At 35.4% G+C, this 21,039-nt stretch overlaps 1 protein-coding gene across 1 annotated transcript in view; it reads left to right on the top strand.

Annotated features, from left to right (window-relative positions):
- Window positions 1-21,039, top strand: part of Trim9 (E3 ubiquitin-protein ligase Trim9) — a 237,798-nt gene that overhangs the window by 91,924 nt on the left and 124,835 nt on the right. The window contains exons 3-5 of the mRNA XM_089108206.1: window positions 2,327-2,443; window positions 4,687-4,803; window positions 17,486-17,645. Of these exons, the coding sequence (XP_088964332.1) occupies window positions 2,327-2,443; window positions 4,687-4,803; window positions 17,486-17,645 (394 nt within the window). The remainder of the gene's footprint in view (window positions 1-2,326; window positions 2,444-4,686; window positions 4,804-17,485; window positions 17,646-21,039) is intronic.

Genomic DNA, 21,039 nt, shown 5'->3' with positions numbered 1-21,039 from the left:
CCAGCCAATGTCTCAATGGAAGGTTTCTTTCATGTAAAATTCCCCCATTGGCAATCTCTCCTGCGGAAAATTACCACCCCCATGAAAATACCCCCCAGACAACTTAAACTCTTTTGAAAATTTTACATGGGCTGTTGCCCCGGAATATCTTCAAACATAAAATTGGCAAAGAGAAAGTGGGTTAAATAAAATGAATTTCGTACGAGAATTCTGATAAGTTCCCCCGTGTATAGTTTCGCTTGGAAAGTCCAACCTTTAAAACATCCCTCCCCACATAAATATCTCCTCTTGGAAAATCCCCCCGCAGAAAATTACCCCCCCCCCCAAAAAAAAAAAAAAACCACAACGCCCCCAAAAATGTCTGTTTACTTCCCAATAACAAATACTATATGTAAACACTGGACAAATTGTATAACTGACCTTTCAACTATACTGACCTTTCAACTATACTGATTAAAATGGCTGTCTCACAATGTTGATCAGATGGCTCTGGGAAAAAGGAGCGTGGAAGGGAGGGGAAATCTAATTGTCCTCTGATCGTTTTGGTCACAACATTGGGAACTATAATTGTAATTTCCGTTTGAGCGAACCCTTCCGATTTTATATGGCCATTGGTTCGATGCCATCACCCTGGCAAAAACAAAAAGAAAAAAAAAAGACAAAAACAGAACTAATAAAGACGCATCCGTCATCTTTCTTCTGGCAAAAATTACAAAATTTCACATTTTTGTACATGAGACTAAAAACCCTTGCAATATTATTTTCTGATATGCCAAATCTGATGGTGTGATTTTTAAGATCCTTTGACTTTTTAGAGGCGTTCTCACTCTGTTAAAACTCTGTTAATTTCTATATAAATTTTCATACAAATTTTCTGAGGTTTGTAGATTTTGGTGGGTACATGAAACTTGATAAATTTTATGCATCTGGAGTCGGCATTAAAGCCAATTCATTTGATGTATCTATTGCTATAAAATTCCGGTTTTTAAAATTTCGGTTATTATTTGGCCGAGTTGCTCCTTACTTACAGATTCTTATCACGAACTATTTTATTAACTGATCAGGCTTGGAATCCACTTGCAGAAAGGACATTGGTGGTGGACATGGACATTAATTTTATGACAAGTTAGTATAATTATTTCTGAGACCCCTATTACAAGACTTCCACGACTTGAGTGGATCCGTTTTTCTTGGAACTAAAGACTCCCTACTGAAAATCTGTAGAGCTGTGATAGATCCAGCTGTTGACGGTGCTTGCTTTGCATTAACTACTGAAACTCCTTCTTGTGCTCTCCACATACTGGCTGGATTCTGTAGTGGCTGAATCACAGGGACTGTGACGGTACTTGCATCTGTTGACACAGATTCCAGTAAGGCCCAATCCATGTCTCGACTTGGAGATGATTGGCATCGATAATACACAATTTCTAGAAACGTGAATTGAGGTCACAATCGTGATCTGACTTGGAGTGTGATCTGAGCAAGGCCTGTAAGCTTAGAATATATTTTATGTAGCCAAGACTTTTGGAGGTTCTCAGCAACATTTGAGAGTCCACCCACACTAAACGTAGTTTAAGAACAGGCCTTTGTCAACTTATGGATACAGCTGTGCATGCTGTGTATCGGCATGTGTGAGTCAGTAGATTGAACACATCATTCTTCTTCTCAGGCATTTGCAAAACAAATTTTTATGTTGGATATTTTCTGCTGGACGTTCACCGGCAGATACCAGAAAAAGCCGAAATAATATCGTTTTCAATATCGATATATAGGTTTCGATATTCGATATCGATATTTGGTGCGATATCGATATCTAATATCGCCCATCACTAATTAGCACAAAAATGTGTTTTGCACAGATGCTGTTTCCGAACTACCAGTTTGGAGAATTCCGGTAACTATTGGCATGCTTTGCTCGCTACTCAAGCAACCCGCAACCGTAAAACAGAAAGAAACCTAGATACATAAAAGTTGACTATATATATATATATATATATATATATATATATATATATATATATATATATATATATATATATATATATATATATATATATACATATATATATATATATATATCATTGTCAACATGATTAAATTATGCTGCATTTCTTATTTTTTTGGTTCTAGCGAATTTCGTATACTCCTTGTTGGGATTGTAACTTTCTTTTTTATTTAGATCCATCGAATAGTGAAACATTTTCTTTCTTCTTTGGAAAGTTTTCAATACACCCCTTCCTATCCTACGCTATCAGTACAATAAAACCTACTTAAGTGCGACGAGATCTTTTGATATAAAGGTTATTTATAGTGGATATCCTTATAGGCAAGCTGCGAAGAAATAGAAAGTGCTATAAGCATTCAGATTGGAGCCATTATAGAAGCATTGAAGGCAAGGGAACAGGAGCTAATAGGATTCGTGAGGCAAGATAGAGACTCCAAGGTAAAAAGTCTGAATTGTTTCCCCCAAAGATATATTCCTTCATTTATTTTCTGGTACTTGTAAAAATATCCCAACCCCATCCAAGAAGTGAAGTTAGGTTAATCATAATGAAAAATACCAAAATATGATGAAAATATAATACTTTAGAAACAAAATTATGGAAACTATAAAAGAGAATAATGGAAAGCAGGCCGCCCAGAACGCATTATGTTAAATACCTAACCTAATCACCTCTATATTTTAGATTTTTAATTAAAATACCTACATCGTAGTTTTTCTCAGCGAGACTAAGCTAAATAGAACCTACTGGGGAGAGACATAACCGGTTTTCGCAGATCATACAGATCAAAATTCTTGAGTGGGGTCGGGATATTTAACAAGTAACTATTTTCAAGGTCGTTCAATACCTTAAGGAATCACTCCATCTCGTCCATTAGAAGCTTTTGTAGTTTGTGTGGCCAAACTATTCAGAATTAATTGGGCGGTCTTGCTATAACTTGCATAACTTACATAAGAGATCCCAATAAATGACAGAAAACTAAAGAAGACTAAGATAGAAAACTATGGAAAGAAGTATGGTAACATCAGAGATGTTTATTATAAGTTGGTTGAGATGTATTTCTGCTAATAGTTTTGGTAGAAAGTATGAAAACATTTTTCGGATTCGTTTAGTACCCTTTAAGTTGTTTATTTACCATCAGTTGTGCACGCACATTTCTTATTTATAAGTTTTATTTCTTTTAGTCTAAAGGACACCCTAGACGGTCAATCATTTTGATCAAAAGCTTTCGTCAATCAATTGATTAAGCATGATTGACTGTCTAGGAACCTGTTTGACGCTTGAGTCAAGCATTGATGGTGATTGATATGAAGTGTGAATGACTCAATCGGTTCCTAGACTCAATCGCTTCCTAGACGGTCAATCATGCTTTAATCAATTGATTGACTGAAGCTTTTGATCAAAATGATTGACCGTCTAGGGTGTCCTTTTAATGACTTTGTTTTCTCGAGAATCCATCACCACTGGTGGAGGTGGAAGGGATATGATAGTTGTTTACTTTTTGATAATAAGTATATCTAATGTATCTATTCTGACGGATTTTTTTGTTGTTAACTACAAAATAATAGTTTACTTTGAAACATTATAGTCAAATTAGACGAGACTTCATTCAGTTGCTTATTTTTAGTAAGGCATTCTGCCAATAAAAGTTATGTTTAAAGTAAACTATCTCTTCAATACAATCGCTAGTTTTTTATATATTCAGATCGAAAATAACGTTATCATTATCAACTTTTTCTATAAGTTCAAGGATTATTTCATTAAATTCTGAATTTACTAAAAGCTGCCTAATAGTGAATGATCAGTGAAAACAAAAACTTAATCTGTTTGGACAACTTTTGTTGCCCAATCTGCTCGTTCATTGGTCGATTTTTGTGGAACGAGGGACTTGACAATCCGCACTGTAGACCTAAAAAAAACAAACAGATAAAAATATCTATAGTCTTCATAAGCTGCTTCTAAATTTGCGTTTACTTTGAATACTAATTTTTTAATCACTGACAAAGTCTTAAAAAATTTTATATAATTAGGATTTACGAAGAAAAGAGGTAGCCTATATATTGTTTAAAGTGTTGTTTAGAAAATATCTGCTTCAAAACTCCTGAGCTTTGGAATCTTAGATCAAGCTATTTAACAAAACAAGCTTTTGGGGCCAAAAGCAAGACTAGGCCTTCTTAAAAAAAAAAAAAAAACTAAAAAACTGGTCGTCTCAAAAAATTTTCCAGCAGAAAATTGTCCGAGTCTTCAGCAGGAAGAGAGGACAATTTCATCGCTGGAGGGGCACCATTGGCAAACTTAAAATTTCAAGTGACAATGCACCCTGAATATTATATTTACAAAATCCACCGTGGAAAGAAGTAGGTTTTGTCTGAAACTTGGTTTCTAACCACAACAACAACAAAATATAAGCACTTACGGCTCCAAATGAATTCAACCTTAATGCAAAATTCAAACAGGCTAAGAAAAAAAAAAAAAATAAGTTTTACCTCTTTTTATTTATAGATTCCTTTTATGTAATGTTTTATATTTCGAGCTATTTGAATTTCTGAGTAGCAACCAAGGGAGGGGAAGATGCATGCTTACTGATGACTTTAAGCGTTAGATGGTAAGTACGTTAAGCATACCAGTATAATATCGCAGGGGAATAAATAATCAATGCCCCTTAGCTACTTTTTATTTTCAGGTTCGTAGACTCAAGGAGCAAGTGTCGACTTGTACAGGAAAGCTGCAAAAGACTACAGGACTTATGCAGTTTTGCATTGAAGCCTTAAAAGAAACTGATCCGTCAACATTTCTGCAGGTGAGGTCAATTTTCATATAGGGGAAGAATTAAACATATTTCATGTAGAATTGAACATATTTTTTCTGCACACGTCTGCACATGCTCATGCAGTGTACACCGTTGGCACCCACAAATCTAAATAAACAATCACGCTTGCCCACAAATCCATCGACAATATTTCAAACAGTTCGTGGTAACGAACTTCAAGTAAGGAGCGACGAGGCTCAATAGCAACCAAAATTTAAAAAATAGAATTTTAATATCAACAGATATATAAAAAAATTGAATTATTATGCTGGTGCCAAATATATAAGACTAATTAATGTTAGTGTTACCCATAAAAAGCTACGAGCCTGAGAAAATTTACCTGACTTTTGAAAAAGGAGGGAGAAACCCTCTAAAAGTGAAGGAAGATAAATGAAATTCGTACCATCAAATTTAGCGTATCCGAGAACCCTATTGTAGAAATTTTAAGATCCCATATGCAAAAATATGGATTTTTATATTTTTCAGTAGAAGAAAGATCACGAATGGGTTTTTAATTGTTTTTTTTTCCAGGGGTGATAGCAACGAACCAATAGTCCTAGAATATCTGGAAAGGGCTCATTCGAACGGAAATTAAAAATTGTAGTGCCTTTTTTAAGTAAGAAAAAAGATTGGAGGGCAACTAAAACCCCTCTCACCCCCTGTTTCTCCCCAAAGTTGTCCGGTCAAAATTTTGAGATAGCCATTTTGTTCAGCATTGTTGAAAAGCCCAGTAACTATGCCTTTAGGGATAACACGACCCTCCCCCAAATAGCCAATGGGGAAAAGTAGTTAGCGTAAAGAACTAGGTGTTGAGGCTGGGGCAACCACCCTCATAAGTAATTAAATAAAAAAAAAAGTTTTTTTAAAATGAAAGTAAGGAACGACATTAAAACTTAAAATGAACAGAAATTATTCCGTATATGAAAGGGGCTGTCCCCTCCTCAACGCCTCGCTCTTTACGGTAAAGTTTTTTGTTCTTAAAAAAAAAGTTGTGAGACAGAGTCAAACTTTAGCGTAAAGAGCGACGTAATGACTAGGGGGCAAACCCAATCATATACGTAATAATTTCAGTTCGTTTTAAGTTTTGATGCTGCTCCTTACTTTCAGTTGATAAAATTGTCTTTTTTAATTTAATTTCTGATCGTTTTTTAAATAATGCTGGAAAATTCGGCACCCCCTTTATAGCAATATCCCTTCTCCCACGAAGACTTCCTCCATGGAAAGATCCTCCCTCGTAACCCCTGACCCCCTCCCGCCCCCCCAACTACCAGAAAAAATCCCCCTGAAAACTTCTGTATACTTTCCAATAACCAATACTATATGTAAATATTGGGCAAAGTTCATAACTTGCAGACGTTCCCCCGGGGACTGTGAGGGATTACGTCATCCGCAAAGACATAGTTACTGTATTTTTTGACCATCCTGAACAAAATGGCTATCTCAAAATCGTGATCGAGTGACTTTGGGAAAAATGAGCGTGGGAGGGGGCCTAGTTGCCCTCCATTTTTTGGTCCCTTAAAAATGGCACTATAACTTTTAATTTCCTTTCGAATGAGCCCTCCCGTGATATTCTAGGACCAGTGGGTCGACACGATCACTCCTGAGAAAAAAAAAAAAACAAAACAAAAAAAACCACGCATCCGTGATCTTCCTTCTGGCAAAAAATAAAAAATTCCAAATTTTTCAGATAGGAGCTTGAAAGTTCTAAAGTAGGGCTCTCTGATACGCTGAATCTGATGGAGTGATTTTCATTAAAGTTTTATGACTTTTAGGAGGTGTTTGCCCCTTTTTTCTAAAATAAGGCACATTTTCTCAGGCGTGTAACTTTTGATGGGTAAGACTAAAACTTAATGAAACTTATATATTTGAAATCAGCTTAATTCTTTTGATGTATCTATTGGTATAAAATCTCTCATTTTTAGAGTTTCTGTTACCATTGAGCCGGATCGCTCCTTACTTACAGTTTGTTACCACGAACTGTTTGATAATTTCTGTTCGTTTTAAGTTTTGATGTTACTCCTTACTTCCAGTTCAAAAAAACTTTTAAAAAAAAATTTAATTACGATAAAGGAACCAACAATAAAACTACAGGGACTACTTTCGTTTACCCATAAATTTGATAAAGTGATACACCAGAAAGGAATACTTGAAAAAAACTGAATGCCTAACTTAAAAATATAGAAACCTAAACTCTAATCTTCACCATTTTAATTATGGGCTTCTCTAGCGTAATTGCTAGATGAAAATGAACTATTAGTAGGAACAATTTATTATTCTTACCGCTTTTATTGACAGGTGCAAGTATAGCATGGCTTGATCATTACTTTACGAATTGACAGGCCCGTAAAGATAATTCAGTTATCTTTATCAAAATGTATTTCATATACGGCCTAATTGACAAGGTGTGTGGCAAGTAATTCCAAATCGCATTTGAATTACCATCTTGAAACCTCAAAAATCATGTTTATTATTTTTTCCTCGTAAATTCTTACAAAGAACAGCGAATTAAAAAAATGGTACTTTCCAAGTAGCTGGTACCCACGCGATATACTGTATAGGGAAGATGCTAAAGGAAACTAGTCAAACGGGTATCTGTCAATAGAGAATTGGATCGCAAACCGTGGTTTGTCATTGAGTTTACAATATCAAAACTATTGTTTTTGGGGTTTAGGAGGGGGGGGGAATGTACCTAGGTTAGGTTTGGCTACGTATTTAATATAAGCTATGCTTTACCCCCCACCCACCTAATGTGCAAATATATTTCCCAAATTTGTTTCTAAAGTATTATATTTTCATCATATTTTGTCTTATTCCATTAGCATTAACCACACTTTCCCTCTCACGTGGGTACCAGCTAATTGAAAAGTACCAAAAAAATGTGTAGGCCCTTGAAGTCTATTTTATTTAAGCCTTAGAAAGTATCCGGCTCCTGTCCATTTGTTCCCTTTTTTTCCCTTGATCCCTAAATCATTAAAAGCATTAAAATGAGAAAGCAACCAGAGATTTTATTCTTGGTTTTCTTTAGAAACCTTCTACAAGGTTCCGACTGCACAAACATTTTTTGGAAACAATGTTCGATCTCCCCTCCTTTAATACAGTGAATTAGAATATATTGAAGTTTGATGTAGGAAGTTCAAAATCTTCTTAAATTTTAACGGAATGTTATACCTAGAGATTCTAACAATCCATTTCTTTCTAGAAAATAATGTCTCAACAACTTTGGGAGTTCGAACAAGTCAATTTGCTAATGTTTTCCAACCTTCCGAAGGGATTCTTGCCCTTGTGTACATAAACATTGAATGTAAATAATAATACTAGGTAGGGCAAAGCCTCCTCCCCTTGCACGGCTTTTGTCTCTATAAAAATCATAATCAATGGAAAATCAGATTGTAGTAGAACATTCTTTCTATTTTAGGGTCTGCAGCCTCCCCCCAGACTTTTCTGCTTGCATATACAACATAAAAGTAAAAAGCTAGTGCCAGAATTTATGAAAAACTATGAAGAACTCATACTGCTTCCTTCAATAGTTCGATAGATCATAGTTCGATAAAAGAACTATCCAATTACTTTTTGAGCGGAAAAGCTAGACAAATTTCCTATTTTTCAATAAGCAACTCTCTTTCTCTGGCCTTATAGGAGTTTTTGAATTATTTCTATAATGCCTTGCTATCCCAGTTTCAAGGAATCTTCATGTCGCTGCTTAAAACTCATGTTATGGGGGACACAAATTTTAGCTGATTTGTGATTTTGTGGAATCTTTTGCTGAACAACTTCTAAATCTGTAGTGCAAGCACCGCAACTTAATCACCATGATCATGCAACAAATACAACATATATAATACAGATCTCTGTAGATTTCTGTAGTAGTGATGTATTATGTATATAATGTATTATGATGAATATGATGTATTATGTATATAATACATAATATAAAATGCTTGCTGTTGGACCCGTAACAGTAGATAGCCTAAACGACAACGAAGAGTGAATGCTGAACTGCTGTCTCACCCACAATCTTATCATTGCAAACACATGGTTTCAGATATCCAATATAGCCAAGTACACCTGGTATAGCAATGATGGATCAACAAAGAAGATGCTCGACTACATCGTCATACGCCGGTGATGGCTGTAGTATGTGCAGAATTGTCGCAGCTACCAAGGCGCCGAACTTGGGAAAACCGACTATCGTCTTGTTGCAGCCAAAATCAGGCATCGCCTAAAAGCTACAAAAAACAGCCAGATACCTCGGAAAATTAGTACCTACCGTATCCAGCAAGACCCCGCTTTGACTAAACAGTATCAGGTCGAAATATCTAACATATTTGAGGTTCTTACGCAATGCGATGATAGTGAAGGTGTATGGATGGTCTTCAAAGAGAATGCTATTGCAGCTGAAACTAGAGTTGCTGGAATCAAGCAGCGTAAGAAAAAAGACTGGATCACCAACGAGTCCCTCCTTATTATTGATCGCAGACGGGAAGCCCGCCTTCACGGGGACATGACAGCGTATAGGCAATTAAATAAAGAGCATAACATCATGCTGCACAAAGATCGTAAGACCGTTATTGACAAGAAAGTAAACGAGCTCAAAGAGGCTGCCAAAAAAACCATCGGAGCCACATATAAGATCCTCCGTGAGCTCTCAGGTCAATACACTCAAACTACATCGTATCACCGTAACGCCAGTGGTGAAAATATTTACGATCAATCACAACGCCTTCGCCAGTGGGAACACTAATTCGAGAAGCCACCAAACTCTGAACCAACTGACCAAATTGACGACCAGATTACTGATGCGGCTGAGAATGCTACACTTGCCCCCAATGGCACTGAATTTACAGCAGAAAAAATTAAAGCAGTAGCACGAAAGCTGAAGAACAACAAAGCGCCGGGAGTATGTGGCCTAATATCAGAACTCCTTAAAATGGCGATCCATCCATGATCCTCTAGCTACAAGTGCTGTTTAATACTGTGTGGCGCTCTGAAATGATGCTATCACACTCGAAGAAGGCTTAATTGCGTCAGTCTACAAGAGGGAAGGAAGTAAAGCAGAATGTAATAACTATCGTGGAATAACTCTGCTCTCGGTACCCGGCAAATTCTTCACCATGTTGCTCCTCAAGCGGGCAACAAAGTACCTCCATCCCCTTCGTCGTCACCAGCCAGCTGGATTCATGCCGGGTAGGTCCACTACTGAGCAAATCCATACAATTAGACAGCTGATAGAGAAAACTCTAGAATATAAAAGGAAGGCATACATTGCCTTAGTCAATTTTCGATCTGCTTTTGACACTGTCGACAGACAGTCACTGTGGTTGATCTTTCAATTTGCTGGTGTACCTAAGAAAATTGTCAATCTGTTCAAAGTGCTATACAATAAGACCGAAAATGCTGTCATTGTAAATGACCAGCTCTCATCACATTTTCAAATTAGAAATGGTGTTCGGCAAATGGTGTCCCGCTCGCTGCGTTGGTACGGTCATTTACTTCGCCTACCCACTGAAACACCTGCCCGACTTATATTTGACTTCGATACAACTGCAAACGGCTGGAAACGCCCCAGAGGTAGACCATGTATGAGATGGGTGGATATCAGCCGCGATCGAGTCACAGCGTGGGGTATTAACCATAATGAAGCTCCTATCCTCGCCCAAAACAGGCCATTCTGGAGACGACTAACGGCACTGACGTCAGGTTCCCTCTACGCTGGCGAGGCTGCCGAGCAAGAGCTTTAAGTCAAGCAAGTCAAATATCATGATTACTTTTCTGACGATTAACCTCCCCTCCCCCTAATGTTCCCAGATATAGCTATAATAATTTATTTCTCCGTTGTTTTGCATCTCGTGATAGCCTACGTTATGTATTCCGTGTTGACAGGTTCCTTGGCATTCTTTACCATGTGCATAGCTTTCCCAAAGAGGTTTCAATACAATTGTTGGTTAAAAGCAATTTTTGAAACAATTTAGAAATGTTGATAACAATTGAAGGAAACATGATAATCTGATTAATAGAAACGCTCTGCTGTTATAACATAAAACCTTCATTGTTTTAGCGTTTTATTTTTATTTATCCAAGGGTTATATATGGGACCATCAGGGGGGACGGGGTGTATTGTCAGTGAGGTAACCATGATATTTGTAAAAAAAAAACATAAAATAAGGAATCTAATGGTGCTACTTCTGTTTTGTTAGCATGTTTTCATTAAATGTAGTCAACCACAGCCTATTTACCCCCCCCCCCATTCAAGCTAACCCAACCGGTCGCAGGAGTTGAATTGATTGGGGGCTGAGTTAAATTGGGTCGGGTTAAATGAGGATTGAATTGAGTTGCACGTGGGTTCAATTGAATGAGGGTTGACCTGCATAGGGGTTGGTTTGAACGAAGGTTGAATTAGATAGGTTGAATCGAACGGGGCTTTAGTTTCCCGAAACCTCGAAGTGGTTTAAATTGCTAAATGTCATTTAGGCTATATTTTTTCTTCGAATTAATTAAGTTTAGATTCATCTAAGTCGATATATTTGAAGTCGGTCGTTCTTAGAATTCTTTGTGTTTTAAGTGGATACTTTTCGAAATATCAATTCACGCGAATTCATGAAGAAAAAAAAAAATCGAATTCTTGAATACCAGCGTGAGATGGATTTCACAACTTACAAAATAAGTAAAAAATTCAAGAACACGACAAAAATATTGCACGATAAACGCAAATTACAACTAGAGAAATTTTGCATTCACTCCGAAGGCTATTATAGCTCCAAATAATTCAACTAAAACCAATATTTTTTGCGGCTTTTCTTCACCTCTGAGCTTCTGTTGTTTTGAATCAAGTGCTTGTATTATTTTAAATCGTTTTGGCAATAAAAAGATAAATTTTGCAAATGGACAAAAACACCCCCTGACAATTTGTATTTGTTTTACTTCTTTCTGTTTTTTCTTCTTTTAATTATATCCATGCACGTTTTGACTCTGATATAAGGTAAAAAGTAACAAAACTTTGATTTCATCATTTCTAGTAAGAAATGGTCAAAATGCAATTTTTGCACTGAAAATTAAAGCCCTCAATTTAAAGATCTCTTTCCTGATCGTGGCGCAACTGAAGTTTCAAAATTAACTTTATTTTTAGATTATTTATTTATCATTTGTATAAGTCTATGGTGTATGAATTTCGGACAAGAAGAAGATCAAAATATAGATAATTCAAATATAAATATAAAATCTAGATTCATGTTCAACATTTAAGGCTACGGAATTTCGACAGTTTAAAAGCTTGTGTTCTATTTCATTTTCCATGATCTATTCTGTTTGTGTGTGTCCTTCGGAAGTAAAACTTAAAACATGGAACACAAACCTTTGTCCCGAAGGACATGTGAAGCTTAAACTTTGTGAACTACGAAGTATATTGACTCGGTTTGTTTGACCTAAATACCTTTGTCATTGAATGTCGTCTTTGGACCTCTCTTCATAATGGCATAAGTACGTCTTCTGCCACCTCTTAAATGAAGATGAAAATGATACACGGAACGTACTCTTTTGCTAAAAAAAGAAGATATATTTACATTTTTTTTTTTACTGCAGATCGTTTTTTTTTTCGATATAACACCTTGCCGTTTGTAATACAAAAAAATGATGTTCATTATTTTGGCAGAATAATTTTTTTGCCCAGAAAAATTGTAAGATATGTTCTTATGATTTGGCAACTGTGATATACGATGTAAGACCTTTATGTTGATGATTAAAAATGTCCACCGGACATAAAAGTGTTGAATTGAAACAAAATTCAACCCATCTCTAATCTAGAAGCAGTATAATCTAGATATTAGAGTATCAATTTCAACACTACCAGAATTTGCTTTTTTGCTTTTTCCATATCATGATTGGATATTTAGAAAGAGGTATTCAAATCTAGATAATTCAGAAAGTTTCTATGACAAAACTGTCGCTAATTCTTTTATTTGGGATGTTAATTGACTTTCCTTCTCATTTTTCAGTAGAATATTCTATAGAACAAAATGTCCTAAAATATTATCAGTTAATGATCCATAGAAGAGACTAACACAAAGAGCTCTAAGGAATTGTTAAGAAAATTAGAAAGTTAAGATCCCCCATGAGAGACATTCAATTATATTGCTTGTCTCTTCTAATTGTCTAAAGTTTCCTATCCGTAATGGTAAATTCTTAGTATTAGAAAGCACTTTAAACTAGATTAATCCCTATTCAAATTTTTTAAAGTTTCTTTCCTTTTGAATCAATAATGCGGCATTATTTTTTCTGAACTTTCGTCGCCCTCTCTTCTGCTCACATAATCAACATGTTCACGGCAATGAAGGGTATGTAAAGAGCGACCCTGGTTTTAAGTAAGTAAATCTCTAAAATTGGAAGTTTGAATGTTTACATCGAAAGAATTTACTTTTATATTGGTTTTATATATGTAAAATTTACCAAGCATAAACTCATGGTCATTCAAGGGGGAGGAATCGTGGTAAGCTGACCCGGGCTACGTGCTTGAGGGGGAGGGGGTACTGCGGCAAAGGTTTTTCTTAAATGGTGATTATTTCGATCATTTTCTAGTTCGTGTAAAACTATTTGGAGAGACGGGGATTATATTAAGAGAAAACAATCCTTAAGAGGACTTTACCTTCCTGAAAATTGCACCTTCGAATTCTGGATATCGGATAAACCGAAAACAGAAGTCTAATGAAAAAATAAATCAGTGAAATCATATTTTCCTTGAGAAGGTTAAATCAGCATGCATTTTTTGCCCCTAAGTGATAACTTGAGGCGTAATTTGAGTTTACGAATACTTATGTGTGGTATTGCACATGAACACATCTCCTTTTAAGGGGAGATCTGAGTTTTTCTGGGCTGGGGGGGGCGTGTCTTGATCTCGAAGGTATGTAACTTTTGGCCATAGGCTTGTAATTTGTATGATAGTTTCTTTGGATCAAACTTGGGGAGGGGAAGATTTACTTCTCACCTTAACTTAATTTACATGAATATATCTAATTTAAGCTAAAAATTGGCAATAAGGGGTGACACTCCTCCCACTATATTGGAATTGGATGACAGCATTTATTTTTGTGTCTGTGCATGGAGAAGGGGAATAGGACGAACTTGATCTCCGCTAAGGTTGGTGCCAATAACTGTCGATTTTTGCCGCTAAACAAAGATTTCGGTTCTAACAGGGTCAAAGTCAATTCCGAGATAGCCATCTTAATTGGCTTAAAACTATCGAAAGTTAACTAGCATTAAGTAAAAATAAGCAATAGTGGAGCTTTCAATTATGCTTTTGAACGATTGACGCTTTTTGATCGGCTAGAGATCTTAGAGAAAGAGTTGTCTTTATAATCTGTGTTATGATATTTTTTCTAGTTCGAAAAGAAAACAAAATTTGTTATATTACTTAAGCGTAAAATTTGTGTACCGTGCCGTAAGATACTGTGACTATAATCCATGGCGACTTGAAAAAATTATTCATTCATTGTTTTAAACTCGTTAATGTGATTTAAGATTTTTACTAACTCCACCCTTGAAGTCGAGCATTTTCCATCAAATTTTGCAAACTATGGTTAACCCTTAAAAACTACCGTAGTTAATCCCTGTAAATTAAAATCTATGATTAGCCTTATAACCTCTGGTTAATATTGCAACCTATTGTTAAGCCTGTGTTTCATTTTCTTTGGTAATTGTTTTTAGCGATATTTACATGGCAATCTTACCGCATTAAATGCTTAAATTTGTCAAGGTGTGTCCGTAAATGCTAATATGTAAAACTAAAAGAAGCTGTGGACAATAAGATAATATTAGGCTGGGGCCAGGTTTTCTGTGAAATTTTTGATTTTCTGGTCAATGACTTCCCAAATGATGTTTAGATTCAATTTAGTTTGGTAGACATATGCTTCTATTATACACAATCAAGTTTTTAATTGTTTGGTACTTACATGTTATCCCGAACACATTCAAGTTCTTGATCTGAGTAAAACCGGTTTCTCTATCTGCATTTAGAGATAATTAGCTTAGCCTGAGTAAGATAACCTGCTATTCAGGTATATTTTAATTAAATATTTAATATGTAGAGTTGGTTAGGTTAAGTATTTACTGTCGTCCGTTCTGGGCGGCCTGATTTCCATAATTCTGTGTTTTAGTTTCCATAATTTTGTTAGTAAAATATTATATTTTCATCATATTTTGGTATATTACGTTATGATTAACCTAACTTTACTTCTTGAGTGTGGTCGGGATAACATGAAAGTACCAATTGTTTAACTATTTGACATTATTTAAGGGGGATGGGGAATTTTTTTGTCTGTGCATAGGCGTGTATGTTACTGCTTGCGGCAGTTCGAGCTTTCAATTTCTAAATCAGCAGACAATACACTTCTCTTTGGGATTTTGTTTTATGGAAATGCGTAGGATCCCTATTTCCCCTAAAACGGGGTTAAAAGAGAGTCATATCTAAAAAAAATATTGGGCTTTGGAATTACAGACTTCAGTTTTGAAAACAAGTATACGTAAGGAAGTTGCTGGGCAAGTTTTCTCTAGGGTTCTGAACCTTATTCAGGTATAAGATTCTGTCAATCCACTGGTAGTTTTTCCACTCGTCAACTCACCAGTCTGGTCACTCAAATCTAAAACAAGGATTATGGCAAAATGTGTTCTATCTTTGCACCATATATTTTATCACAAAAATAAAAACAGCCCAACGGTTCTACATATGTGGTTGTTAGATAGTTTATTCTGACATTCTGCTGACAGTCCTCTTGTCAAACAGGTTACTTTGTTTTTTCTTTTTTAAAACAATTTCACATAGATTTTCTCTTTATAATGTTGTTTTTTATTTGTTTTTTTCTAAGTGTTTCCTTGTTTCAATTTATCTGGAATCTTTTTACCTTGGAATTTCCCATTAGGAAGGAATTTCTTATTTTCAATCATGGAGTCGGTGATATCTTTTAATTAGTTTTGATATCCGATACGACCAGAAGTGGAAACTCTTTGGCTGAGCTTTTTCATCTTTATTGTGTTTTAAAACAATCAACGTTTTCTTGGAAAAATATATGTTTATTCCGCTTTTTTTTAGAGAGCCTTCGTCAGATTCATCTTTTTATATTACAAGCTACGAGTATGGACCACTTATAAAGGTGGAAACTGGCGCTAATGTGACGAAAAAATTACCAATGCCATCTAATGTTTGTGTTTCTTAGTGTAGCAATAAAGTAAAATTAGTTTAATCATTGTGATTGACGAAATTAGTAATAATAATGATTTAATAATTATGATCTGATTAGTGTATAAATGGTTTTTACTCTCAAATCAAATCAAAAGATTGGAGAGAAAATGTATCAAGTCATTGGCCATTAAACGAAACTTCAGTAAACAATAGAAAGCTAATCGATAATAGGTGAACCTAGGCTCAGCCAACGGGGTTGTTATTATCAACCATTACAATGATTGTTATTATCGTTTTCTCCATATTGTCATCTAATTATACTGGATACTCCAACGTTGTGCGATTTATTCAGAACTGCTTAGTTATTAGTCATAAGTTGCTCAGAAATTGTCAAGAAGAATCGTCTTCGGATAGCAAGTAGTAGCCGTCTGACTGCCGTAATTCAAAAAGCAAGATGTACGAAAAATATGGTCTTTTCACGCTTTCTAGGGCTACAAAGAGGTTTGAGATGGATGATTTGAACATGCTCAGTGGATGGAAGATGACAGATTGCTAAAAGTCTCCTTTTCGGCCAACCAGGGCCAAAGGAGAAGCATGTCGCCTCTTAATTGAGTGGGAGGAGGTCTTAAGGAAGGATTTAAGATAAATTGAAACTTCTTGGGAGGGTGTAAAGAGGGAGGCTTTAAATAAATTGGCATGTAGGGGAAGCGTACGTAGCTGTGTTGGCATCAGACGGCTTGGTGTTGCAGTGAGTTTTTAGTGGTTGCCTAGTAGTTGTAGTAGTTATTCGATAATGAAGAACTGGCGAAGATGAGCGTTCAGTTTTAAGGAACTAGTTGACGTACAAATTCATATAATAGGCAAGTTATATGATCAATTTGAGGGGGCGCTAACTTTCAGAAATGACGTATAAGGTATGGCGCGTGCCAAGGATGGCGAAAGTGTGTATCAAGCGTTACAGACTTGCGTCAAGCATTACAGGGCTGTGCCAAGTGTGATGGAACACAGATGGTGCTCCCAGCTGTGTACTAGGTAGCGAAGAGTGGGCGACCCCTCGGATCTGTTTGAGGGAAAAAAGAAGCTATAGAAATATGTACATTATTTTTACGTTATGGAAGAGGGAGATAATTTTAACCCCAACTCCTTTGGTCATTTTCCTTAACCTTTTAGTTACAAATTTTCCAGCTCCGGCTAAGTATTGTACGCTATAAAACAATTCGTAAACTCGATTCTGTAATATTGAGTTTATTTTATGAAGCACGTGGAAATGCCCATAATTTCCCTAGGTGTGCTTTTAGATGTATTGAAAATCGACATTTCCCCTGAAAGTTATGTCGTAGAATTCTTAATTTAAATCACTTGTTCGTAACTGTTAATCTTCCCTTAATTTAGTTATCCAGCACACAATTATCTAGAATAATTCCGTAATAATTTCATTGCTTTGATTAAAGATAAGCAAAAAAGTTGACTAAGTCATGGTCTTTTTCGGGAACTTTTTATGTTTTCTAGGTATCAACCATGCTTGTTCATCGTGTTTCCTCCCTTGACATTACTTGGCAAAACGAGATGGCGACGTTGTCATCTCGAATAACTCCGACTCTAGACTTGGAGCTTGATTCCGATAGCGTAGTCAGATCAGTGGAACTATTAAACTTCTCACGGATGAAACGTAAGCATATATTATATTCAGTAATCACTTTGAACTTCAACAGAAAGAAACACTCAGCATAAAAATAAATCTCAAAAGTACATAACAATTTAACCCTTTCGGCAGAATTTTCTTAGGGTTTATTATTTATAGAAATATTTTTTCATCGGCAGTTCCTCTGCCATAAAACTATTTGGACTAAATAAAGAAGAACTGAAGAATTCCAAACAATTTTCATGATCTATTCATATTATCTCCAGCTACATCTGAATTTCTATAACCCTTGCAATTTTATACCCTGAAATTATCATTTTTGACGATTTCCTATGAGCTAAGAATATAAGATTCTTGAGACGTTTCTGGCAAACTATTATAAGTATTTTTTTATGAAGTTTTGTTAAAGATTAATGGTACTGCATCTAGTTCTTTATCTATTGTATATCCTGTCTAAATGGGTTTTGGAAGTTAAAAGCTCAAGTAGGAATTTTGTATATTCATTGTCTCACTGAAAAGTCCGTAAGCGAAATATAATGCATTGATTACGTATTTTACTGAAATCATTCCAGGGAAAAGGAAAATTGTAAATCTACTGTGGTTTTGCATCACTGTTGCCGTTTGTAAGTTTTCAACCACGTTTGTGCAGAATGACTAACTGAAATTTATTTCTTAGAGGCATTCCTGCTTTTCTAATTGCGTAACTGACTCCTTCTCAGAATTGTTTACAATACTGTCTTGAGCAGTAGCATAAGAGTGGAAAGCCAGCCTTGTTTATTTAGCATTCATTTATTTAATGCAGTTTATGCGTTTAGACTTTCATAAAATAGTGGGAAAAAATGTAAACGAGCCAAAGACTATTAAAAGGACTACCTCTTATATTATTGGCACCTTGATGTTTATTTATCTTTGGGTTCCTTTGGATGAGCAAATTGACAAATAAATGGTTCCAAATTTCTGAAACCTGGAGAATTTGAAACTCTTATGCAGTGTGTCTCTGAAGACATTCTGCATTCTCTTTTCCATCTTCTTAGGACGTAAAACTTAGTAGCTTGTGATGGCTTCTGAGTGGCTAGATCTGAAATTTAGTTGCAAAATTATAGTTACAAGAACGTGCAACTGTTGAATTTCTAGTAAATGCAGTGGAAGTCTGACAGACACTGGCTAGTTACAGGAAAAGCCTTCCTAGGAGGGTAGGACAGAAAATCTTAGAATTAATAAATTAATCACAGTTGGTGTACTTGGGTATTAGCTTGAAACTTGTAAAGGATGCTAAACCTCTAAACCGTTGGTTCAGTTGTCTCATCGATAGATTTGGCCAAATAAAGCTAAACTCACATTACCAAATGTTAGGCTTGTGAATCACAAGCTGGAGGATTTATAGGTGGTCCTTGAAATAAGGGGGACCAGTTTTTATTACAGGCAAATTATTTAACTGATAACTCACCCTATCCTACTGTCATTTATCACTGATCTGAGACACCAATGAATATGAGAGAGAAGGGAATAATTGAGCTCTGTGCTGGGTTTGGCTCAGTAATGGAATATCACGGTATCACAAGAAGTGAAAGGAAGTGTAAAAGGTTAGTATTTGGAGTAACGATGAAGTATAAATTGATTAAGCTCCGTCCGTTGCTGGATATTATTTCTTTCAGCCGGCCAGTCAAAAAATGAAAAAGATGAGTTAATAAATAAAGACAAATGGGAGGAACAAATAGATAAAAATTCTTGGCTAGCAGTATACCAGGTGGCAATATTTTCAAAAAGCCCATTAATAGGAAAATTTTCTTAAAAATTTTTTAAACTTTAAGAGTCCATTTCTAACCAATCTTCCTTTTCTTATTTCTAGCAATATACCATGAAGAAAATTCTTATAATCGGAACTCTTTCTAACTAAGTAAAAAAAAATTCTTGAAGCACGGAAAAAGATCTCACTTAAGATTAAGAACAGTGAACTGGTTGATGTTTATAATTCTAGAGTATATTCCATCGAGCAAAAGTTTTCAGGGGTCCTTGTTAATATTTTAGTCTCCACCATAATTTTGGCGGACTTAAACGACATTCCAAAATCTTAAGAGAATGTTTCATTGCATTTGTTCAATTAGTTTTTTTTTCATCTATTGTTTTTCTTTCTTGAGGACTTGAAGGAAAGCGAAGAGAAAGGAAACAGGATATACAGTTAAATGACAAATATTCCATAAGCACAAATTGCACATGGCTGCTGCATATTTACCCAGCAGCTTGAAAGCAAATAACTTGTTTAAAAAAAGGATCTACGTGTTATGATCCTTATCGAAGTGACGCGGAGTAACATCATCCTTTTAAATTGATTATGGTGTCAAAAGGTAATTTAAAGTATATTTGTTATTGCCACTAATTATTTGGGTGGGAATATATGTAGCATCCCATCAAAGTTGTAATCCTCGCGGAGCAAAAGAGTTCATCAAATATTTGATGTCATTCCAAAACATAAGCAACAACTGCCGCCAAAATGACCGACGTGATTTATCATGCTACATTCCAATGCCTTCTTCTACATTTCTTTTTTTTTCACATTCCCTTGTCAGTTGTCCATATATAGATTATAAAGAAAAAAAAACACCATATGAAATAAAAAAACGGAGACACGTTTTGGACGTTATGTGTCATTAGCAGAGATCAAGCGAAACATTAGACGGTTCGTTGCCTGTAGGTACCAAGTTCTGAATAAATTTTATTCACAGATTCTATTTTTCTCATTGATTTTCATTGAATTAAAGTAGTACAGCTTATTTGGGAAGAAACTTAAAGAATAGCAGATAGTTTATAAAATATTCTGTTTTATTAACAGGACTCTAGAGCGTAGACATGCTTTTCAAATGCCATTATACTTTCATTACATTGGTATGTATTTAATCATCATAATAAAGAAACAAATAAAGACCGTAAATGGGGCTTAATACCATCCTAAAAATAATGAATTAAAAGGTAGATAATTTATACTCTCTGTGGCGTCTTTAAAAGCTTAATTATTCCAAAGTGGTATTTTCACAAGTTTTGCCATTGCCTTTTTATAAGCGACAGCTTTCTTTCTTTCCCTAACTATAGTGAACAATTTAAAATAGTTGTTTTTCAACAATAAAGTTTGAAAACTTTGAATTTTTCCAGTCGGAAAGTAACTTTCTTCTCTATTTTCTCTGACTTATGAGAGCAAAACTTGAAAGCAGAATTATTTATATTATTTTGAAAGTTACACTATTGGTTACTGTTATTTAATATGCATAACAGGCTCAAGATGAAGATAAGGTTTCCTGTTACTATAGCAATGAAGAAAATTGAAAAAAAAGCTTCTCTTTTTTCAAAGACGATTAATGATTATCTTAAGGTGGAATTGATAAATGATGACTTCTTCATCTTAACTTGAAACTATTCTTTCCACTGC

Source organism: Artemia sp. Qi Xiang Cuo, chromosome 1 (genome assembly GCF_049724085.1).
Source record: "Artemia sp. Qi Xiang Cuo chromosome 1, ASM4972408v1, whole genome shotgun sequence".
Classification (NCBI taxonomy): Eukaryota; Metazoa; Arthropoda; class Branchiopoda; order Anostraca; family Artemiidae; genus Artemia; species Artemia sp. Qi Xiang Cuo.
The sequence above is the reverse complement of the archived record's forward strand: the minus strand, read 5'-3'. Positions and strand labels throughout refer to the sequence as shown.